The 17,567-nt window shown below is 36.3% G+C and overlaps 1 protein-coding gene across 1 annotated transcript; it reads right to left on the minus strand.

The window, feature by feature from the left end:
• Nucleotides 1-9,942: 9,942 nt before the first annotated feature.
• Nucleotides 9,943-17,211, minus strand: LOC147066385 (hemocyte protein-glutamine gamma-glutamyltransferase-like). The gene is made up of 9 exons (XM_085955757.1): nt 16,578-17,211; nt 15,556-16,307; nt 15,254-15,446; nt 14,844-15,032; nt 14,229-14,448; nt 13,740-14,004; nt 11,084-11,368; nt 10,551-10,676; nt 9,943-10,095 (listed from the first exon to the last, which is right to left on the minus strand). The coding sequence occupies exons 1-9, from the start codon at nt 17,209-17,211 to the stop codon at nt 9,943-9,945; spliced, it is 2,817 nt and encodes a 938-aa protein (XP_085811883.1).
• Nucleotides 17,212-17,567: the final 356 nt, after the last annotated feature.

A 17,567-nucleotide genomic window follows, 5' to 3' on the forward strand; every position in this document is an offset into this window, starting at 1 on the left:
TGGAAAATATTCAATCAAAAATATAGGGTGGTGCAAATGTCGTGATCTGACTGATAACCCTATAAATTTGAATAGAATTTAAAAAAAAACAAGAGTTTATTTTAATAATTCCTTCAAGCCTTATATTTTTAATTATCGATATCATCTTCCAATAAGGTGATGAAATTGGCGCCAGTGTGTGTTTAAATAATGTGGTTAAAACGGATGTAGATAAGACGGTGTTCTGTAATATTAATACTATCTACCGAAGGTACTTGATGGAATTTGAATTGAAATTCTAATGGATTTAAGTTTTGTACTGTTCCATTTGAGTGGTTTTTTGCTTACCGTGTTTTGCCTTTCGGCATCTTCATGCACTAATTAATTAAATTAATTGATTAAAGAAATACAAATAATAAAACTGAATATTCAGTTTAGAATCCACTGACACTCAACACTCGAAATGGAGAATTTTACGAACCGGAGCGCTCGGTAATTTTATAAAAATATTATCATAGTTATCTAATTTTATGTGTTTTATGAAAAATAAGTGTGTGATTTTTTTTTATTTTATGGCTTTTCTGGCTCAAATGGTAAAATTATTTTTTCCATGAGATGGAACGACAATGTTGCCGATTTTACGACCCGGAACGGCGCTCCGGTGCGTTCCGGTCCATTTCGAGCCCTGCTGACACTCAGTATCTACCATTATTTCACAGTAAACGTAATAATAATTACAAACGCTGGTTATTGCATACTTCCTAGAGGCGGTTTATTGACTTCGAGGCACTAACTGATTTTGAGGCCACCACAATATAAAAATAAAACAAAAACTATTAATTTCATCTAACAACGTACTACTTACCTAAAAATAACAATGTATCTCTCCTCCTTCCAATTATTATGATGATAAGTACATTATTAGTAAATTTTGTAGGGACTTCGTTATGCTTTTAGTAATACATATTGCTGGTGCTCAATATGTTAAAAAATGCCTATTTTTATTATGTTAGTATAATTTAATAATGGCATAACTGGTTTGAACGATAGCGTTATCTGCGTCAAAGAAAATTGTCGCTGATAGTTTTTGAATCTAAAGAGTTTAATTGACAATATATTAAGTGTAAGAATTAAAATATGCACTACACCGACCCGCTTTTATTAAGACGATACATCAGTGAAAAGGTAAATAATTTTCAACTATAGGCGCGACGAAATTTTGGACTCGCTGGCATTGGAGAGAGACCGTCGACCTGGGAACACGTCAATTTGTTTCGTGATGGCGACGGGGGTATTAATTCTTAAATCGTGTAAATATGACTAAAAACGTTACCCATTTACTTGAAAAAAGAAAACATGTCAATGAATATATTATTATTGTTACTAATAGAGAAATAAACAGAACATTAAATGGACGCATGTTAGATTTATATGACAAATTATATTTCGTTCGGCATTAGTGCTCGAAATGGACCGGAACGCACCGGAGCGCCGTTCCGATTAATAAAATCTCGTAGGAAAATATTTTGACCGTCTGAGCTAGATCGGCCATAAAACAAAAAAATCCTACCATTTATTTTTATAAAATACTCATAAATTTAGATAACTATGTTAATATTTTCGTAGAATCATCGAGCGCTCCGGTTCGTAAAATTTTCCATTTCGAGCGCTGTTCGGCATGCGTCATTTGCACCCGCGACCCGCAATCCGCGCATCGCCTAGCCACGATCTTTTTAGACCATGCCTCAACTGAGGCATGGTATAGCCTTAACAAAATATTTTCTATAAATACCGTCTCGTTTACGAAGATTGGGAATGAAGAAAGCAATCTCAATATTTTAGACCGCTGACCGGAGCAACATGTTTTTGTTTTTATGAAACCACTCACGTAAGATGAGAGTAGGTATAGTTTTTTTTAGTAAAAACTGCAATTTAACATTTTACGGATCATTTTTATTTTAAATATTCAATACGTATTTATCGAAATATATTAGAAAGGTTTTTTTCACTAAAAATAAACTTACAATTATTTTATAAAACCGTTATAAAATGTGCGTTCGTTGATAAATCATTAGTATTGGGTAGGTACCTACTCACATAGCATTTTACGAATACTTTTATCATTACAAATAAAATTGTTTTATAAGTACCTACCTACTATAAAGATATTTAAAAAAATCTTTTTGTATGAATAATCAATTAAGTATACGATAATAATATTTATAAATAATTATATCAGTCACGCAAACATTAATCATCTTTCCCAGAAATATAACAAGAACGATACAAATTTAGTTTTTGCCACAAAGATAATAAAATTATAATTGGTCGGGGAAGCCATTTAGGCTGATTAGAATAAATACAAAAAAAATAGCTAGGTAGTACTTATGACTACATAATGCTATATTTTTGAAACAATATAAAAACGAATATAATATTATCATAACTGGGGGTAGGTACCTAGTTCATAAAAAGTAGGTAACATTAATGTATGTTTTATTAAATCTTTTTTTTTAAGTTTATGAATTTCAGAAGAATTTGATTGAAAAGATTCAGAACACTGCTACAACCCCTACACCTGGAAAGTATACAACTTTCGCATGCAATATATGGTCCCAGGCTCGAATCCTGTGTCTAACCTCCAATATTTGGTATATATTTTGAGTACGTATAAATATTAACTCTCGTTTCTTTCCTTTCAAAATGAGGAGACTATTGATTGTTATAACTCATAACGCGTATCTTCTTTGACCATGTTCGATCCAAATAGGATCATATTATGGGCCTCCACAGAGTGGAGGTTTGTATTAACAGATTTTGTTTTTACGAGAAATGGATGTCAGCCACTTGCTCAACCTATTAAGGGGGTACATGCTCAGCGTACGTCAAAATGGAGCTTTTATGCTATTTTCAAAGCATGGTCCTGGACATTCCTTAAACGTTGTAGATAATCTATTTAAGTACATAATTTTGAAGCCTTATTATCCTTTATATTAAACTTTTTTTTTTATTTTAAACATTTGATGACTGCATAAAGTATTTTTATTGCATAAAATAGTATTCTTTTAAACCTCTCGCTCTAATGTTTTAGAATATAGTCATATTTCAGTACGTCTATGTGAAGTGGTGTTAAGATTTTTTATGTTTATTAATTTTAAGTCTAAGTATACTTTTATTTTAACCATCGTTTACTTTATTCTAACAAGCCTTCTTAGCCACAGCTTAAATTACTACACTCTATTTATTGATTGTTGGTTCCGTAAAACCATTTAAGATTTTATCATAATCAAAGTAAATAAAAATTAGGTTTTGTAAAAAAATATTCTGCAATTGAAGTGTCGGAAAACCACGAACAAAACGGAAACGCATCGCATCGCATCGCATCGCATCGCATTGCATCGCATCGCATCGCATCGCATCGCATCGCATCGCATCGCATCGCATCGCATCGCATCGCATCGCATCGCATCGCATCGCATCGCATCGCATCGCATCGCATCGCATCGCATCACATCACATCATATCCAACGTTCCCTCTAATTTTTCTATCGTGTGTGAGGATCATCAACGCATCTGTGCAGTGGCGTGCGTACCCCGTGCGGTAAATTTACACCCCCTCCCCCCACAAACACACACATACAATTTTTCATTAAAACTTATATTTTAAGGTATTTTATATTTCAGTGATTTTTGCAGTGAAACTTACAGAATTCCGTAATTCGTCAAAAAAAGCTTTTTCTGCATTAATTAATGCATTCGACAAACTCGAACGCATAATTTTTACTTCGCCAGATTTCGGGAATCTCTGTGTATTTAGATACATGATTATGAATATCTTGTACAGAAAACATAGAATCATTTATTTGTATAGCCAATAGTACATTATCAATTAACACTGATTTGACTAGATCGCAACCAGATGTTTTGCGCTCAGCGATCTCAATTTTCACTCAATTTCAATCACCTCTTTTCAAGTTTTTCAATTTCGTAACAGCATCCCGGTGTACTTTTTGGCTTAAATGCCTTTTTAAAAGATACAACCTCCATTCAATCCACTTCTTTCCAGATGTGAATTATTCTTCTTGCATATATTTGCTGCGAAGCATATGATTCGTTTGACTGTTTCTGTTTCCGAATAAACAATTATATTACCAATTCTTACTTTTTGCGAATGCATTGAAGATGGCATTTTTCTGTTTTGACGATTCCAGAGAGCCATTCCAATTAAAATTTATCGCAGGATTTCTTCTTAATGATCGCATTTGAACGGTCACATCCACTCCTTCTTGTCATCTTTAGGGGATAAATTTTCTATACCTAATTAATAAGTATAATTATTGTACTACTTATATGTAACTGTGCAAGCAATCGTATTGTTCACTTGAATTGTTTGCTTTATTTTACAATATTTTTGTGTGATGACCAGTGACGTCCCTAGATAAAATGCCGCCCCTAGGCAGCGCCAAAATGCCGCCTCATTTTTTTACATAGTATTTTTATCATCCTTTCATGAGTCCAATATCTAAGAAATGTGTTGTATGGATAAATTACTAACAAAATATCAGACTAATTATTCGTAAATCTGCACGTGTCGTTTCTGGTCACCAAGACGTCGAAGAGCAACAGAAGTAAACTATATATCGCGAAACCGAGAAAACCAGTCAGCTGATTTTTTTAATGAAAATATATTTTCGTTATTACTAGGTTTAGGTGGCTATTTCCATATATTCCAAATTTATATTTCTCGATTTGCCGCCCTTCGAGTAACTGCCGCCCCCAAGCGATACTCAATCTGCCTACCCCAACGGGACGTCACTGGTGATGACTGTGCGGGGGAAGAAAAAATGTGTGTGGACACATTTTGGTAACGCGCACACCAGAGGGAACATTGATCATATCATATTATATAGGTATATTATGCAACCCAGACCTGCATAAATAAAACATGTCAATCACAAAATACCGCGATGACAAACTCTCGTTATTCCGATGCATTTATTTTCGCGTAATCATTCCGTCATGCGACGAGACGTGTGGAAAATCACGTACGAATTTTTCTAGGTACAACATGCTATTATAAATTTAACTTTTAGACGAAACATAGTACTATCCCTGGTAGGTACATTCCATTATAGTTAGTGTAACTATTAACGACACTTCCGTACGAGAAAAGGAGAACTTGGTACTCATATTATATACCTACGGGGAGGAAATGTGCATGTTGAATTCATATAGCAATTTCAGATGTGCTGAGCCAACTCGCCGATGATTACAGGTTGTGATCGTGAATCCTTGTCTGGAGAATTCTCAAGAAATAATCAGAATAGACCAATCTCGAATTTTGAGAAATTATTTTCCAGAAAATTTTGAGAAATCAATGAGAAATCTTAAAATATTGAGAAATTGCCACTAGACAAATTTAAAAAAATCTCCGTTAAAATATTTTTCGAAACACCGACTATTGCTTCGAATGGAATTAATTTCTCAAATTCGTTTGTTGAAAAATCTCTTTGGCTGAAGGAGTTAACGAAAAAAGGGTCACGACTTTGATTCTGAACGGATATTTTTAAAATTCTCATTAAAAACATTACTGTTGATATACTTATTCTTGATTGGCAGATAAAAAATATAAAAAAGTCGATAAATTACAAGCTCGACCGAGTATTATAAGCATGGCCCCCAGAAGGGGGGGGGGGGTGACAGGGCTCTAGCCTAGGGGCCCGGGCTCAGGAGGGGCCCGGCGAAGAGAGTCGATCAGATAAGTGAGATAAACACACATCACAAATTTGCTTTAACGGTTAAAAAAAAAAGTCGCCTACGGCGCCATTTTCCTTCAATAATGTTGTTATACGATAAAATTATTAATAATTAATAAGATACTCGACAACTCCATAATTCAAATGGATGTATTAAAATATACAAACAACACTAAATATACACATTAATTTTACCGTGTACACCATTTAGAAAACGCTACTGTAGAGCGTGTGCCTTTATCCTTAGCGATAGGTAGGGGGGACCGCCAAAGATCCTAGCCTGGAGGCCCGCTTCAGGATGTGGGGGTCATGATTATAATATCTACTATCTATCTAGTATCTGACAGGTACCATTCCATAATGGCGATTAAAAATGTATAGGTATTACGTTCACTAACTTTCAATATTTTGATATGGGATTAATGTCTGGAATTAAATGGTAATCTAGACTCTAGTGGTAGTAGGGTGTGAGAGTGAAATAATGATATTTTGACTGGATTTTTTTCCAATGAAAAATGACACATCTCATGTAGAGTCAAAAACAAATGTGAAATATGATACTTTTCATTTTCTTCGTATTTGTTAGGATCCAATCCACAGTCGGGTCTAGTCTATGAGCTTTTATTTTTTCCGTTATGCATGAATCTATGAGTGGACAGCGATCTACATCTTGCTCGAGTCTGGCCTATTTTAACAAAATTAACGGCGGTTTCAGCACATAAAACCGTATAGGTACTACGTACTCATGATTCGCAAGAAAATAAACTGGCACAATAATTGCCAATACGTGATGTTTGAATAATTGGAATGGTGCATTGTAGTACACATACAGTGACCTATATGCTTCCTGTCAACGATAAATATTGTTACGTACTTATTCAGTCGGAATAGTTCAGCTGAAAGAAGTTAAATGTAAGTACGGAATAATTATTTCCTCAACATTTCCGTTATTTTTTTTTATTTTTATGATAAGTCACATAACCTTAATATCGTGGAAGAATAATCAGAAATGTTAGAACAATAATAATATGTATACATATTATTTTACAAAAAGAATATGTCAATGTTTTGGCTGTATTTATTTATTTTTAAATACACCAAAATAGTTCTCATCTAATAGTTATTCTGATAATGTGTTTGTAATACATTGTAATAGTTATAGGTATATATTTATACATTTTTTATCAGTATTATTTTGTAAAAAGACTACGATGGGCGGGACATGTGGAGCGAATGCCTGAAGTTAGAGCGCCAAGGATCATGACGAAGTGGCTACCCCAACGGAAGAGACCCAGAGGCCGTCCAAGAAGGAGATGGGCTGACGCCGTAGAAGTGGACTGACTTCAGGCTTCATATAGGAAGACCCGGTAACTGGAGAAGTGTGGCGAGAGACCGGAGTGAGTGGAGAGCGGTTGTGGAGGAGGCCAAATCCCACCCCGGGATGTAGCGCCATGGAAGAAGAAGATTATTTTGTAAAAATAAATATATATACCACTATCCAAGGTTTATTGAATGTTCGATGCTGGGTAGGGTGGCAGCATTCGCTAGGCTACTGCGATGTACTGATTTCCGTTTAGATCGATATTAGTATGTATGGGTGACGTTGAAATATGGTCGCAAAGGCTACGTCGAAATACATACGCGAGAAAAATGTCTCTTACTTGCTTTCTGATAAGGTAGGTTTGGCAAGACGCGTCCCGGATCCCCGAAATATATGAAGGGCATGGCCCCCACAAGGGGGAGCTGATAGTGCCCTAGCCTGGGGGCCCGGCGAGGCGAGTCGACCAGATAAGTTAGCTAAACACACATCACAATTTTGCTTCATTAGTAAAAAAGTCGCCTGCGGCGCTATTTTTCTGCAGTAATATTATTATTACAAAGTATGCGGTAGTAAGATACAATTTATAATTGTGTATCCAATACTCGACAACTCTATAATTCAAATGGATGTATTGAACTATACAAAAAACACTAAATATACACATTAATTTTACCGCATACACAGTTTGGAAAAAGCTACTGTAGAGCATCACGATACCTTTATCCTTAGCGATAGGTAGGGACCCGCCAAAGATTCTAGCCTGAGGGCCCGCTTCAGGATGTGGGGGCCATGATGAGGGGTACAGGGCAAGAAAGAGGGATGTCAGTAGTTTTGTTAAAATGTTTAGGAGACAAAATTTAAGATTGCAACACTCATATTGTTAACCTCTTTTCTACCACTTTGTTTTTTTATGTATTGGTTTAGATTCATTTATTTATAATACTAGCTAGCATCTAATATAGGCAAAGCCATAAAAAATTTACTTTTTAAGATATAAAAAAAATCAGACTGACTCCCAAATGTACAATGTAAAAAGGGATGTCGGCGATGTCGTTGACTATTTAGTTATTTAAGTACCATTATGAAGTACCTACATGCAAAATAATGGTAATCTAAATTAGAATTATAATGATAATTTCTTGAATTATTAAGGTTCACTTACTGGTAAGGAAAAGTCGACCACTACCCTTTTAAGCCGGTGTGTCAAAAATTTTAACTGGAATTTTTTATGACTCGAAACACAAATTTAATCTCGATTTCGCAAATTTAGTGACATTATACCTTTTCCCCTGTACTCTTCATATGCTTAAAATATTAGATTTTGATTAAATGATACGTGATTTTTCTGACAAAAAACAGTAATATCTAAAAATATTTTTTTTAATTGCGTTTTAATATGTTAGGGTTTTATCCACCCCCCCTCCCCCGTATCACGTATTAGCGCATGATCCCTTCAAGTGTAACATCGGCTCAATTTATCAAAACATTATATAATATATTAATTATATGATTATAGCCAGACAGCGGAATTGTCATGGTTAAATCGATGTAGCTTTTGGCTACCATATTTCAATGCCACTGAGTGTATTGCCACTCTTATCAGTAGGTACGTCGTAGGTACATTTGCATGCAACAGCTATCACGTCTTCCACCGACAAAAATGATAATTTAGAAAACCAATCATTTTATTCTTATCGTTATTGCAGCTTTTTCATTTCACTGAATGATAATGTGTTTAATATAATAAGTATGAATGCTTTCAATTATTTTATTTAGTCGATAAAGTTGTAAATAAAAGAATATTTTTGCTTTGCGTTAAAGAGATGTATTTATTTTTTACGGTCCCAAAAATAACATAACACATAACCGGGGTGCAATTACTGAAAACTTATAGTAAAATTTAAATAAAAGAAAACATATTGAGAAATCAATTAAACTATAACTTATGGTAGGTATAAAATGGTAATTATAAAATAAATCTTTCGATCGATGATTTTCCAAATAGGATTTCTAATTCGTTCCACTCGTATGTAGGTAGGTATGTATTCGTTTTTTTTTAATATGGCACTATAATTCTGGATGACAGTAAGTTACATACTTCTTAAATAAAACAATAATAACAATAAAACATAATAATAAAAAGTCTCTCGGTTTTGTCTGCTCATAAAAAGTGCTATTTTTATTTGTTTTCTTTTTAATTTGCTGTGCATAATATTTATGCCAATTTTATACTAGTAATTTGAAGTCTAGGTATAATAAATAACCTTTATACATCGGTTTAATATCTATTCAAGATCATCTTCATTTGTGTATAATTAGCATAATTATTAATATTAACATTTTCAATATCCATTCTGGTTGCCGGGTCATCATTTCAACGTTTACATGACAACACTATCGTCGAGTGCCAGCTCTGCTGCCAGCGTACCTACTAAATTGTGATCGATCAAAGACTGCGATGTTACGAGCATCGGTTCGTTTGACAGAAATTGTTAGAGGCTGGCACACAAAAACAACAGATCATTATAAACATTCGATATAAGTAGATTCAAACAATAACTTACTATTCTGCATGAAAATGGCATTTTTTTATTTTATAAGAAGCACACATTTCTGTAGAAAAATGTTATGAAAATACGAAACAAATCGCATATTAAATGAAAATGGTCTTCTAAGTATGATATTTGAAAGTAGGTAGGTAAAAATATACAAATTCGATTACGTATTTTCAATGCAATTGTTAGTGTAAAATCTTCGCGAGATCAAAAATAAACAGAAAATTATCGTCGGTCATTTTTCCATGCTTCGGTCCATGCGGTCATTGCTACGTGAAAAGCCACGTAACAAACGGTCGGATTGAGGGTTGGCAATTGACATCGGGGCGTGTTAACCGCGCACGTTGACGGTGGTCGAGCCGTTGATTTCATCCAACTGACGAGACGAGAAGGAGGCGACTATCTTCCGTTCGCCGTTACGCCGGGGCAAGAATTTGTCGCTGTATGTTACGAATTCTCCAGGTTTAACGTCCCGGTAGCGGATCTAGAAAAAATGACAACATTTAAACATAATTGAAAACGCATACAGGTTCATTCTAGGCAAATTTCTTGGCGTAGATTTCAATTGAGGGTCAGTAAAACCCACAGTGGAACAATTTTATGTTAGATGTGCGCAGATGCGATTTCTTCTAGTGCGCAGATATTACACAAGGCTGATTTTTGATAATCGTAATGGTTTCTATTCCAGACTTCACTTCCATCAAAAAATAATCTCTTGCATCTATTTCTCTCTCTCAGCGCCGCTTCGACTATGACTTATCTTCTGTCAATACTATCTAATTTCTCGCTAGTGTGGTATGTTCATAGTTAATCTTATCTGCGCGGTATATTATTTATTATAGACTACAAACAATATGTGTAAATATAATTATATATCTGCCATTGACATTGCATTGATAATGGGTTAGCAGGGTTAGCCTGGTATGATCAATATCTCACCTGTCGTGGTCTTTGAAGACCTGGACCTTCAAATGTAAAGAAGCAATCGGTTAACGCTGTCGTCAAAGGATTCTGGAAGCTGAATGTCACGTGGCACTCTTGATTCATGCACGGCTGTCCACGTACCTGTTAAAAAATAATATTTTCATATAAAAAATGAATATTCAATGCGATCTAAAAACAAGTAGGTAGGTACCTATTTTATTTGTATAATAAAAAGGAATTACTAAAATAAATATTTTTCATAATAGTGAGTCATTGTATATTAAGTAGTTACCTACGAACTAGCACAATCAAAACATTTATTTTAAGATAACAGTATTTTGTAGGCACATCACAACACAGCATTAGAAATCATTTTCCAAGTTTCATAATTAATTATAAATTATTGTACTCGTACGGTAGCACCAAATAAACATTTTGTTCAATTTATGTACTCGTCTAGTATCTGGATATATATTTTGTAATCAGTTGAATCCGGTTCAGATGCAATCTCACTTAATCATTTGATATTTCATCATAACGTAACGCACCTGGACTTGCATCCTGGGTTTGTGAAGAGGGAAGTCATCTTCCTCAGACCAAGTCTGCCTGGTCTGCTTGACGAAAGCCATGGCGTAGATCTTGATGAGCGAATGGTCCACCAGTTTATCCATATAGTCCTGCGGGGTGACGTGGACCTTGAGAACTTCTCGCTGTCCCGCGCGGATGACGAAGTCTCCCTGGACGCGCTTCAGCCGCGATGCGATGGCACCGGTGTAGTAGCAAGAATTGGCAGACAGAACAGCGCTGATGGTTCGCTCTTCGTGAGATTTATTCTGAAAAAATAATTATCAGTTAACTAAGTGGATCTTCGTTCAATTCGACAGAAACAATTATCACACAAAATAAGATAATTCTACGACTCCGGAGTGTGGCAGAATTATTTTGTTTTTCAGTCCAAATTGGTTTCCGTCCAGAATAGACGACGGCACGTTTATTTATTTATTAACTTTTCCTTTAAAAGGGCCTCAGTGCTATCGACCTTCTCGATATGAAATTTATATCCAGTCAGTACCGCACATTTTGAATACAACAACACTGAACGGTTATTACTGTTCACATTTATCTATTTATTTATAGAAGGCACATATACCTTAGATATTATCGTCACTGTTCTGGCAGAAGACACTAATTCAAAAAATGAGTTAAGAGAAAAGAAAGTTAGTTATACCAAAATGTTCCTTATTTCAAACTTTACCGTCTGGAAACCTTCTTAATAAATAAACAGTCTTTATTTTAAAGTCATTCTTTTTACGATTACTTAATAAACTCACATGGTAGACCATTTCAAACATTTTAACAACTTCAAAGTCAATTTACTCAAAACTAGTATTCTCCAGTTAGTGTGTTCTGCCAGAACAGAGACGTTATTATATACATATTTTTATGAAAATACTTTCCTACTCTGCAGGACTGGGCGACCAGCCAGACTGCCAAAGCTTAGTAGCTTAGGCGCCATGTATACGTAAGTCATTTGATAGAAAAATCGCTATATTTATTAAATTACATACTGAATTTGGCCAGAATACAACACATACATAATATCAAATAAATACATTATTCCATAGTTAAAGATTAATTATTACCTGTCTAATTAAAATATGAACTCAATAATTAGTTTAAGTGTCGTATCTGACTAATTTGTGTTTTTGAGTACCAATTTATGTATTTTACAAAGTTTTTCTTAACTCGTATTCTTATTTGTCCGGTGGTTGTTTATCCAGTACAAATCTTGCAATCGATTTTTAACTAACTTCCCGACTAGCTAGACATTTGAAACTTTTAGAATATATCAGAACACGATGCCAATGCATTCTTTTAATACTTTTAGCCATCTTTAAGTAGAATTGAATTCATTTTCAGTTAATTCTGTTTTGTATGAAAAGTTATTTCGACACCATTATTGGTTGCTAGGGGTCAGGGTCCTAGCAACTAAATTATTAATATATACGTGCGTTACTATGGAAATCAATATGACATGTCAAAATGACATTTAAGTATTATTTCTATCAAGTACAAAATTTTTTGATCGTTTAAGCTAGTCAAGTCATGTTTATATGATTCAACAGAAAATTTAAAAACGTTGCATATAAAAAGATCTTTTTATCTTGTAATTATTAATATTGGGCTCTACTGTAAAATTTATTCTTAATAAGGAAGATAGGCAATACTGTCGTTTCTTCACACCGACTGTCTATAATAAACAGCGTATTTGATAATTCTTGGTGTTCTTCATGCATACCGAGATCTTTAATACAATCAAATAAAGTTTCGATCTACCATGTATTATAATTATCATATAGTAGGTTGGCACCCAATTTGATTAATTTTCTGGCTGCTAGTTTGCCACGCCTTGCAGTTACTACTGATACCGCATTCAATTTGACATTTGATAGTTCAGTGGTTAATTTCTTAAGAATTAAGGAAAACTGGTAGACAAATTGTCAAAATCGTCATTAAAAATTGCGGTCAGAATTTACATCCTATAGGACATGGGTACTTCCTGGCGCTGAAAAAAACTACGTAAGCTATCTACTATCTATACGCGTCAATGAAGAATATTTGTTGTTTTGTGTTTAAGTACTATGCAACTATGCGCAAAAGTGGGTTCATTTAACACCCATTAATATCATTGTTAATATACATTATTATTGTTTTATAGGTAGTTATACCAACAAGTGTAAAATTATTTAATAGTACTTTTCAAACGTTTATCCATTTATCTCCTTCTCCCCCTATCATTCATTAATATGCATGTATTAACGATGAATCTCTGCTTTTATGTTACCAGAGATTTAGATTTGCGCGTCTAAAATAATAAATAATGGTTAGAATATTTTCGCAGTTTACCAAAAATCTAATCACGACACAATATGTCTTTGGAAAACGATTGTTTAATTAGCAATACTATCTATAAACATGATATTGGTTGGTTGTTTCCCAGTGTTGCCCAATTCTTTTTTTCTCCAAGATCTAGTAAAACATCAACATACGTTCCTACGTTAAAGATCACGATTATTGCATAGTCCCCATACCGTAGTCGAACAAAGACAATATGACTAGTGAAGTGTGAACAGCACATTATAGTTTGCTTTAATTTTATTTTATTTGACAGTTGGGTTAGGTTACGTTAGGTTAGGTACCTACCTGAATATTGATAACGACATCGAAAGGCTGGCCAAACGGCACCATATCGATATCGACCAAGTCAAAGAAGACGTCCTCGTTTTCCTTGTTGGGGAATTCATAATACTGCTGAGCTCTCTGGAAGCCTCGGCAGGCGTTGAAAATGGAAAGCCTCTCGGAGGCGTTGGCGTCGGTGGTCTTGTACTCGTTCGTCACCTCCAGCATGTCGCTGTCTCCTTCGTCGTCGTCTCGGTTCGGGTTCTTCGTCACAATCTTACGGCCGACACTGCAAAGAGCCAGAGATAAATTATCATGCAGCGTTGTGTATCACTTTGATATTAAATAGACAACAATAGTGTCGTAAAATTATTGATTTACCACAGATATTTTTCCCCCGGAGTCATATAATGTTATTTATAAAATTAGGTACTATGCTCGGGTGAAAACTTGACTATGCGTGATAAGATGACATGCAACTGCATATGCCAATCAATGGCAATCGTCGCTTACCTATGCTGGTTGGTAGACATTCTAGTGAATCCCCATTCGGAGAATTCGTCTTCTTGGAAGTGGCACATGTCTGCGTTGACCTCCGAGTAGACGAACGGAGTGTCATATTGGAATCCTACTTCGCCGCGCCTGACAGCTTCCAAACTGGCTGGACCGCATCTATACACACTTTCGGATTCCTCCTGAGGAGTAGCATCGATGATTTGCCAGCCGCCATATCCTATATTACAATATATAATAATTATTACCACATTAGCGAAGCCGGTCAGTGATCTAAATTTACAGGCAAAAGATCTTAAGTACATTGTATGTGACGCGCGGATTTAGCCAGCTGTCGTGTCGTGACCATTCACGAAATAATAATATATCAAGTAGATATGTATAATTCAAGTAGTGCTGTGATCTACCGCATCTCCCATTCTTCAACTTGAACAACCGTACCTATTATATTTGGCAGAACACACTGAGGCGATACACATTAAGCAGCTACACTTGTCTTTTACTATGAGGGTTATTAAAATTCGTGTTGATTCATTAGAGATGAAGTAGGTTGGTACATAATTATATAGTATCATGTAAGAAGCGTGTTGTAATCATTAATAACTTAAAACGCACCTTGCGGGAGATCAGGACGCATCATCCATACATCATTCCATGTGTGGAAGCTCCAACAAGAATCGAAGCAGTCTTCATCGGGGCCGTTGGGGATCTCATTACCCTCCTTGTCAAAGTACTTGTCTACGGTCAGGGTTCTGTTTGTGTCATGGGCGGATACGTAATTCGTCACAGATCGACAAGGGATTCCTAAATTGATTGACGAAATTTTTATCAATATTAAATTAATTGAAATAGGGTTAAACTTATATTGAATTGTAGATTAACTGGTAAAATATTTAACTGTCTACCTACAATTAAAAAAATCAAATCTAGTTTCATTCTACCAAAAAGGTTAAAATAGCATTATAATAATATTCAGATATCAAAATGGTCTTGTCTCTACAGTAAGATATTGTTTATAACGTTACCTAAAGCTCTGCAGATAGTAACAACGGCAGCTGAGAACACCCAACATTGTCCATATTCCACAGGTTTTCCTCCGTCGCTCAAGTACCTCTCCATTATAGCCACGGTACCGGTCCAAGCGTGTGGCGCGACACCTTCTTTATACTCGTTGTCCCATCTACCTACCATAAGGCCTTCATCATCATTGCCATTCACCTATGAGAAATGACAATAATTGTTTAATTTGTACTCGAAAGCTAATAAGGTTTTTTGTAGAATAATAAAGGACTAACCTAAATAGTTTGTTACTTAAATGTCTACTCACGATAGCAGAGATGGCCCTGACGACTTGGATAGGATTACCCCTTTCCGCATGAGCGAGCCCACTGCGTTCGAGTAAGTACATACAAGCCGGCAACACGACATCGTCGAACTGGCCGTAAATCCATCGGCGACCCTTAGGCTGCCTGTAAGAGCCGTACCAGACCTTTCCAGTCTCATTCATAACATATTCTTTGCGAGTAGATTCGTTGTCCATAAATACCAGGTCTTCGCGGCACCACGGGTTGAAAAGGATGTAAATATCTTCCTCGCATTTATAATCATAGCGGTTGTCGCGCTGCCCTTGCCTGTTGGTTTGCACCCAGCAGTGCCACTGGCCAACTTGAGCTGATGCCGGAATATGAACTTGGAACGTTACGGTGTTAGCGTCTTGGCGTTGTATGCTTATCTCCCAGCGGTCCATCTCGTGAGCTAGCGCCGCGAGGTTCTGCATGGATCCATGGCGTGATCCGTATCCTCGACTGAGCGACGAATGCTGGACGCTTCCGACTCTCTCCATTCGATCCATCGGTCCGTGAGGGCTGAGAGGGCTATGTTGTGGAACGACCTCGTTGGAGAATGATCCTCGACGAATTCCGTAGCCGGGCATGTTGGAAGATTGCATAGGAGACATGCCTGTCATTCCGCTCTGAATACCACCTTGCATATCACGGCTGTGCTGCAAAGAACCATGCTGGCTCGACCAATTCACAGGCAATACGACACGAGTTCCCTTGGTGACGGATGGCTTAGGACCTGTGGGCATAAAATTGGATCAGCAGCAGCCCATCAAGAAATTATTAGCTCCTAATAACACATATGAATTAATTAATAATACTTGTATATTATCTATTTTATAATATCATTATATTGACTGAATCTTATAGGTAAATATGTACATACCTACAATAAATAGATACCTATTGACTGACACTTATGAACGCGCAGCAAGATTTCGTATAAATTGTAAATCAAGAGTAGGTACTTATAAACAATTTTATTGCAATAGTGTAGTTACATACTAACCGAACCCAAATACGATCCTGATTATGTCCTGTTGCTTATCCCAGGTGCGGTCAAAACGAACAGCAAAGAAGAAATTTTGTCCCCTACGTAACACAGGTGTAGGCATAACCGTATCATTGACCAGCTCATATTGGTCAGTGTGGTGATCTTTAGAATTATCTCGAGCATAAAACTCGGTCAATTCCACCTTCAGCGGTTGCTGGGAGTAATAACTCTGGGGCTGGGTCTCAAAGTTTTCCTGGCGACGGCGACGCTCGTTCTGGTCTGCCATTCTCGAGATCATATTATGCGAGAATTGAGTGTTCGGATTGTTCCGCGTCGAGAAGTTCATGCGATGGTTCGACCCGGCGCTGCGGGAGCGTCCCGGTCTCGACTGGGCCGTCGGCCCCGGCCGCTGGTTCGGCGGACGCCTGCTGAGACCCGGACGATGCTGGAAGCTGGACACGTTGTAGGCTCCGGACATTCCCGGCGTGTAGTTCGACGCCATTCCGCCAATGTTCATATTCTGCATATCCCCACGGAGGCATCCCATTCCAGACATGTTGGAGGCTCCGGCCAAACCGCTCATGCCAGTCATGCTCGAAGTCATGCTTGATGACATGCGGTCCGTCATTCGAGATGATGGTTGCGTCATTCTACAGTTAGGAATAAACAATGAAAATATATTTCAGACGTGCCACCTTGTATAATGATCTTATAGATTAGTATTATTTAGGAATATTTGCTAAGAATTTCTTCAATTTAATTGGTGTCAGTAATTTGACTCCAGTTACAAAGCTGTGGTTTTACAAATCCTACCACTCCTGCCATCCACAATAAAATATAAATTATAATCTACATCCAGAGTCTAGACCAGGGGTAGTCAACCTTTTTATACCTACCGCCCACTTTTTTATCTCTCTTAGTAGTAAAATTTTCTAACCACCCACCGGTTCCACAGTAATGGTGATTTATAAAGTAGGGATATAACTTTACTTTATAAAATTTATA

Source organism: Rhyacophila brunnea, unplaced genomic scaffold (assembly GCF_057557595.1).
Source record: "Rhyacophila brunnea isolate RB1 unplaced genomic scaffold, BYU_Rbru_1.0 scaffold_5, whole genome shotgun sequence".
In the NCBI taxonomy this organism is placed as follows: Eukaryota; Metazoa; Arthropoda; class Insecta; order Trichoptera; family Rhyacophilidae; genus Rhyacophila; species Rhyacophila brunnea.

Coding starts and splice junctions, on each gene's coding strand:
- LOC147066385 (XM_085955757.1), bottom strand. CDS start 17,211: ATGACGCAACCATCATCTCGAATGACGGACCGCATGTCATCAAGCATG. Junction 11,369..13,739: donor ATGTCGTTATCAATATTCAG/GTAGGTACCTAA, acceptor TTATTTTTTCAG/AATAAATCTCACGAAGAGCG. Junction 10,096..10,550: donor GTCTTCAAAGACCACGACAG/GTGAGATATTGA, acceptor CATTTTTTCTAG/ATCCGCTACCGGGACGTTAA.